Source organism: Ochotona curzoniae, unplaced genomic scaffold, assembly GCF_017591425.1.
Source record: "Ochotona curzoniae isolate NIBS_2020 unplaced genomic scaffold, NIBS_Ocur_1.0 contig_1328, whole genome shotgun sequence".
NCBI lineage: Eukaryota > Metazoa > Chordata > Mammalia > Lagomorpha > Ochotonidae > Ochotona > Ochotona curzoniae.
Genome location: NW_024465041.1, coordinates 218,387 through 224,773, shown reverse-complemented (window position 1 = coordinate 224,773; position 6,387 = coordinate 218,387). Strand labels below are relative to the sequence as shown.

Sequence of the window (6,387 nt, the reverse complement as noted above, 5' to 3'; positions counted from 1 at the left end):
AGACCCATGCCAAAGCTTTAGCATGAACTGGTATTTGGTGGTCAGCATTGCTAAGTGGTAACACATTCTTTAAAGGAAGAGTAACTGTCATTGGGAAACTTTAGGATGTATTCACCTCGCAGAAACACATTAGGTTCAACGTGGAGCCACATAAGCAGCAATTCAAACCACCAAAATCACAGAGCTCCCCTGCTGGGCATCCAGCAGGCAAAGCCTGGCAACAAATGGTGCACTAGCTGCCCCAGCCCAGCTCACCATGTGCCCATGATGGCGGGCCTATGGGATCCGGGCATGAGACGCCCTGTCACAGGACCCACCTGCTGCCGAGAGGCGACAGGAAGTGTAACCTCTCAGGCCCAAGATCGCGCCCCACCTCAATCCCGTCTGTTGCCCAATGAGAGCAGCGGGTGGGCCTGCCTAGCCCGGCTCCAGAGACCTCCCCCTTTGGTCAGTGTACTCACCCCAAAGGAAGCAGCCCTGGAGCCCTGGCAGGCCCAAGCCCAGCTGACCATGTGCCCATGATGGCGGACATATGGGATCCGGGCATCCATCTTTGGGCTCTTCCTCTCCATGTACCTGATCACTGTAAGCGGAAACCTGCTCATCATTCTGGTCATACTCTCTGACCCCCAACTCCACACGTCCATGTACTTCTTCCTCATCAACCTGTCCTTGGCGGACATCTGCTTCACCTCCACCACTATCTGCAAGATGCTGGAGAACATCCAGACACAGAGCCAAAACATCAGCTATGCAGGCTGCCTTGCATAGCTGATGTTCTTCTTCATATTGCTCTCTGTGTTGGATGATATTCTCTTGGCCGTGATGGCGTACGATAGGTTTGTGGCCATCTGTCACCCCCTGCACTACACAGTCACCATGAACCCCTGGCTCTGTGTGCAGCTGGTCCTGATACGTTGGATCATCAGTTTCCTCTATGCCTTGTTGCAAAGCTTAATGGTTTTGCGACTGTCCTTGTGCCTGCACATGAACTGAGTCAGGTGATCCACAGTGCCTGCTCTTATACTTTTCTTAATGATCTTATCATTTATATCGTGTCAATGCTGCTGGGTGGAATTCCCCTGTCCGGGATCCTATACTCCTAAGATCATCTCCTTCATCTGTGCCATTTCATCAGCTCAGGGCAAGTATAATGCTTTTTCCACTTATGCCTCTCACCTCTCTGTTGTCTCCTTATTCTATTGCACAGGGCTAGGTGTTTACCTTAGTTCTGCTGTTTCTCAAAACCCAAGTTCAATTTCAGCAGCCTCGGTGATGTACACTGTGGTCACCCCTATGCTGAACCACTTCATCTACAGTCTCACGAGTGCAGACACCAAGAGGGCTCTGAAAAGATCTGTGGGTTGGAATTTATGAACAGCCCAATGTCTGTGGCTAAAAATGTGCTAAACACTCTAGAGATCAATGTCTCAGTTTCAAGAAAGCTTACTCTAAGATCAGATTGTGAAAATAGAACTTGTTCCTTCTGCCTGTGTACTGCAGTTCCCACTGCTTTGTTTTACCCCCCCCCGCCCCCTATAATTTTAATCATCTCATTTTTTTCTTTTTTTGATTTTTGCTTTTCTTTGTATTTAACAGATTTCTTGTGGATATTTTCATTATTTTCCTTTGATTGCACCTGTAACATGTACCAATTTCCAAAGTCTCAGAGAAGAGTAAAGGATTTTCTAATAAACTCTTCAGTTTCCTTTTCAGTTCCCTGGGCTAGTGTCCATCACAGACACAGCAAACACACCTAGCAGTATCTATGTTGTTAGTGGACAATTTTGTTCTTGGTGGACATGTTTATATTTTCTGTTCTACTTTGAACATACATCATGGACAGGGTCCTGGTATCAGACCAAGAACAAAGTCATTGCACCTGTAAAACGAATGCACAGGAATGTTTCATTTGGTGTACCCGGAGAAGGATAGCTTCTGAATCATCATGTCACTTAAATTCCCATAATTTACTCCTTAATTATTACGCTTGAGTTGCTCATGGAGGTTGTGTGAGTTTTTGAGCCATCCTGGTTAGAAGTCACTTCTTGCTGTTTCCCTGGGATCTGCTTTAGCAGCAAGTGGTTGTCCCCTCCAGCTGCACAAGAACCCCAAAGTTAAATATGGGAATGCTCTCCTGAGCAGAACACATCACTGCTTAGGGCTAAACAAAGACATCAAACAAGACTTGTTGACTAAAGAGTTTGTACTTGGAAAAAACATTTCTTGATGTAAATGATGAATGTTCAATTAATCCCAACTAAATATAATTCTAGGTCACACTAAATTCAGTACACTTACAGGTATGGATGTGAGCACACATGTGGACAGAGCACAGAACACACACACACACCTGCATGTAAAATGCAGATGCCACAGCACAGACAAATGTGAAGATGCCATAGTTGGGGTTCTAGTCACCATTTAGGCCAAATGTCCTCTTTTGAATTGATTGTTGCATGCAAGTTGTGCCTTTGCAAGTTGACAAATTCAAGGGTGAGTGACAGACATCTAAAAGCCCTGAGGAGGGCTGAACACAGAACCATTAATTCCACCTGTGCCTCCCGCATGGGGTGCAGAGGACTCAACATCTTAGTTCGAATTCTGATAGCCTCCTATGCACAGGCTAAGCAGCTGGGGTTTGAATTGGGGCACTAATTGGGGAGGGCAAAGTCATAATGCAGGCCCCCAGGAAACTGTCAACAAATTTCAGTTTTACATGAACCCTCTGAGGTGCCCTTGCTGTGTGTCCAATGTAAGTGTATGACTAGAGTTGTAAGAGCTTAACATTGTCTAAGTGCAAAGAACAATTAGTAAGTTTTATTCTATTTTTTCCAGCTACATAAATATGAATTTCCACTTGAGGAATTCAGCCACAAATCACACAACTTGTTTCATCTCTTGTGTGTAGCTTCAATATAACTCAATGAAGAAGGCCGCAATGTTTGCTTTCAGAGAATGTGTGAATTGTTCTGTTTATTTTGATCCAGGAAATACATTTTTTCTTTTTTAATATTTTCAAATAAAATACTTGGATTGCATAAAAATTTACTTTGGTGTTACATATTTTTTTGGGTTTTACATTAATTTATTTTGAATAACAGAAAATATTTCAACTTTTTAGGGTATATAACATAATTAATATGTGTGAATAATGTGTAAAAATCAATCAAGTAAATGCATTTCTGTCTCCCTAAATATTATCCTATGTAAGTATTAAGAAATGTATACCACTAATTATTTTGAAATGTATATTAAATCATTCTGTTATTGTTAAAATATGAACTACAATGCATGAATCACAGGCTTAGGGCCGCACTAAACATCAAATTCAACAAGTAAAAGCTTTAAGAAATCACAGTTTCACAGGAGCAGAAAAAACAATCAAATCTCAGTATGCTCTTTCCATCTCTACATTTTTTTTTTATGTTCAGCACCAACTACAACCTATCATGAGACACATAATAATTGTCTTTGGAGAACTGTCTTCTCTCACTAAACATAACATTTTAAGATGAGAAACTAAATGGCAGCTATTTGCAATTGCCGCATAGCAGGAGAAAGAGAAAGAGAATTCACCTGAGTCCTTCAGGGTCTCTTGGGAAACACCTGCAAGGAAACGGCTTTCTGCCATGGCCAGAAGCCCCTCAGGGACAGCAGGTGCTTAGAGGTCAGAGAGCAGCCTAATGAGCAGGTGCTAGGAGCTCTAAGTAGCTCCTCTGCTGAGTTCTCTATGACTGCAACTTTGGGTTAGAAGCAGCCTGCTTGTTGCATTTGCTTCCTGAGTTAGGCTCAGGGACCAGAGCTTCCCTCCTGCTTGGTGCTGTGCCTGGGACAGAGCTTCAGTCTCCAGCATCCACCATCCACCATGAATTTGGGCATTCATACATACACATTCCTCCTGTAGTTGCCAGGCAGAAGAGCCTGGCAGACACTACAAGAGCCTGGCTGTGGACACAGAGAGCTTTTCTTGGGGTCATCATAGAACTCAACTAACCTAGCTAACACCTGAGATAGGTCTTGGGTTGCTGACTGCTACACTTAACTGGTTAATGCATTTATTCATAATTATCAATGGTGGGAAAATGTTGGATCTCCTCGGGCAATAACCATTGCTTATGAAGAAATATGGGCAAGAAAAGATCAATTCTAATAGAAAATGGAAAGCTTAAACTGCCTAGAACACATGGAGCTGACTTTGCAACATTTGGAGATTTATGCGAGTAGAGAACAAATTTTCAATGTGGAAGGACATGTGGGAGTGAGGTTGTACCAGATTTGCAGTGTGAAGGAGCTTGGTTGTTCACCACTCGATACAGGTTAGAGAAGAGGAAACAAACACTCTTGTTCCTGGAACCACCTCCACAGACTGAGTAACCGCAGTGCTCATTCAGGAAGTGAGGAGTTGGTGTAACTGACTGTCCCGGTATTGACAGGAAAGGACCAGGAGGGAGGAAATGTCTTCAAGGAAATCCTAATAGTAGCAGCTGCTGGAACACACAGGTCTCAGGGTCTTCCGTCTTCAATCAATGCACTCTTGAATAACTCATTGTATCGTAACCAGACAGTAAGATCAGCTCTATCAAAGACACGTGCTTAACACTTATTGCATCATCCATGAGTTGAATGAACTCAAGTTTTTCCAACTATTTACATGTTCTACAATTTCAGCAATTTTGTGGTGTGCTGTCGGGTGAGACAGTTCTGTTCTTGTCTTTTTAAAAGATTTATTTATTTAGTTATAATGGGATATCAACTCGACAGAGAGGAAAGCCACAGAGAAGGATATTCATCCGCTGCTTCACTCCCCAAGCGGCCACAATGGTCAGAGCTGAGCTAATCAAAAGCAAGATGCCAAGGAACTTCGACTTTTGGTATCCCGCTCAGTTGCAAGGTCCCAAGGCTTTATGCCACACTCTGCTGCTTTCCCAGGCCACTAGCTTGCAGCTGCATGGGAAGTGAAGCAGCTAGGACAAAAACTGGTGTCCCATATGGCACCGTGGTGCATGCAAGGCATGGTCTTTAGCCACTAATCTACCCTGTCTGGCCCTGTACTTGTCTTTTTTCATCTCCTTGCCTACAAATACTGACCACTGTAACAGCAGCTGTTCTTCTATGGAATCATTTCATATGTACTTGGAATGTGCTTCAGTGCAATGGAAAATGTGTCTCAAAGGTTAGTTTCTTATAATACAAAATGATTGCTCCAAAAGAATCTTAAGGTATACATTTCAGAGGTCAACAAAATTTGGAGAATTCACTAGTTTGCAAATTGCATGAACAAAAATGTCTGCATCTGTATTTGGGGCTTTAGGGAAGGACTTGGAGTGGAAATGAATTTTTCATCAGTGATCCCATGGGGACTAACCAAAGCAGAAACTGAGCTGCATGCTGAACAGGAAAACATGTATTGTGAATTTCTGTTTGTTGCTTACTACTTATTCCTGGTAGTGACATGCACCACAAAAAAACTGAGAAAGCAAACTCAGCTTGCAGAATTCCTTCTCCTCGGATCCTCAAAGGACACAGCCTTGCAGCCTCTCATCTTTGAATTATTCCTCACCATGTACCTGGTCACTGTTTCATTGGGAACCTGCTCATCAACCTGACCATTCTTTCAGACCCACACATCCACACACCCATGTACTTCTTCCTTGGTAACCTGTCCTTGGTGGATGTCTGCTTCACCTCCACCAACATCCCCAAGATGCTGGAGAACATCCAGACACACAGCAGAGCCATCAGCTATGCAGGTTGCATCACACAGATGTTCTTCTCCATAATCTTTGCAGAATCCGATGGATTTCTTCTGGCTGTGATAGTGTATGATAGGTTTGTGTTCATCTGTCACCCCCTGCACGACATGGTCATCATGAATCTTTCACTTTGTGTGCAGCTGGTTCTATTGTGCTGGACCATCAGTGTCCTGGATGGCATCTTACACAGCTTACTTGTCCTGAGGCTGAGATTCGACACATACATGGAAATCCCCTACTTCTTCTGTGTGATAAATCAGATGGTCCACAGAGGCTGTTCTGACACCTTTCTCAATGACCTCATGATGTACTTTACAGCTGTGCTGCTGGCAGGAGGTCCTCTCTCTGTGATCCTGTACTCCTACTCCAAGATCATCTCCTCCATCCGTACCATCTCATCAAACCAGGGCATGAAGAAAGCCTTTTCCACCTGTGCCTCTCACCTCTTGACCATCTCCCTATTTTATGGCACAGGACTAGGTATGTTATGAAATCTACACAATTTTTGTTATGAAGCAGAGTCATTTTCTTTTTAAGATTACACCCTCATTATTTCCAAAACTGATGATACAGATAAGGATGAGCATAACTGTGTTTTTCTGTAGGGATGGTGAGCAACTTATACTCATTC

The 6,387-nt window shown here is 43.3% G+C and overlaps 1 protein-coding gene and 1 pseudogene across 1 annotated transcript; both read left to right on the top strand.

The window, feature by feature from the left end:
* The first annotated feature begins 570 nt into the window (after positions 1 to 570).
* LOC121146441 lies at positions 571 to 1,377 on the top strand (annotated as a pseudogene).
* A 4,264-nt stretch (positions 1,378 to 5,641) lies between these two features.
* LOC121146437 (olfactory receptor 7A10-like) lies at positions 5,642 to 6,247 on the top strand. The gene has a single exon (XM_040965823.1). It carries the CDS (start codon positions 5,642 to 5,644, stop codon positions 6,245 to 6,247), a length of 606 nt encoding a protein of 201 aa, XP_040821757.1.
* Positions 6,248 to 6,387: the final 140 nt, after the last annotated feature.

What these genes read in the sequence shown, in the direction of transcription:
- LOC121146437 (XM_040965823.1), top strand. Translation starts at nt 5,642, where the DNA reads ATGTACTTCTTCCTTGGTAACCTGTCCTTGGTGGATGTCTGCTTCACC.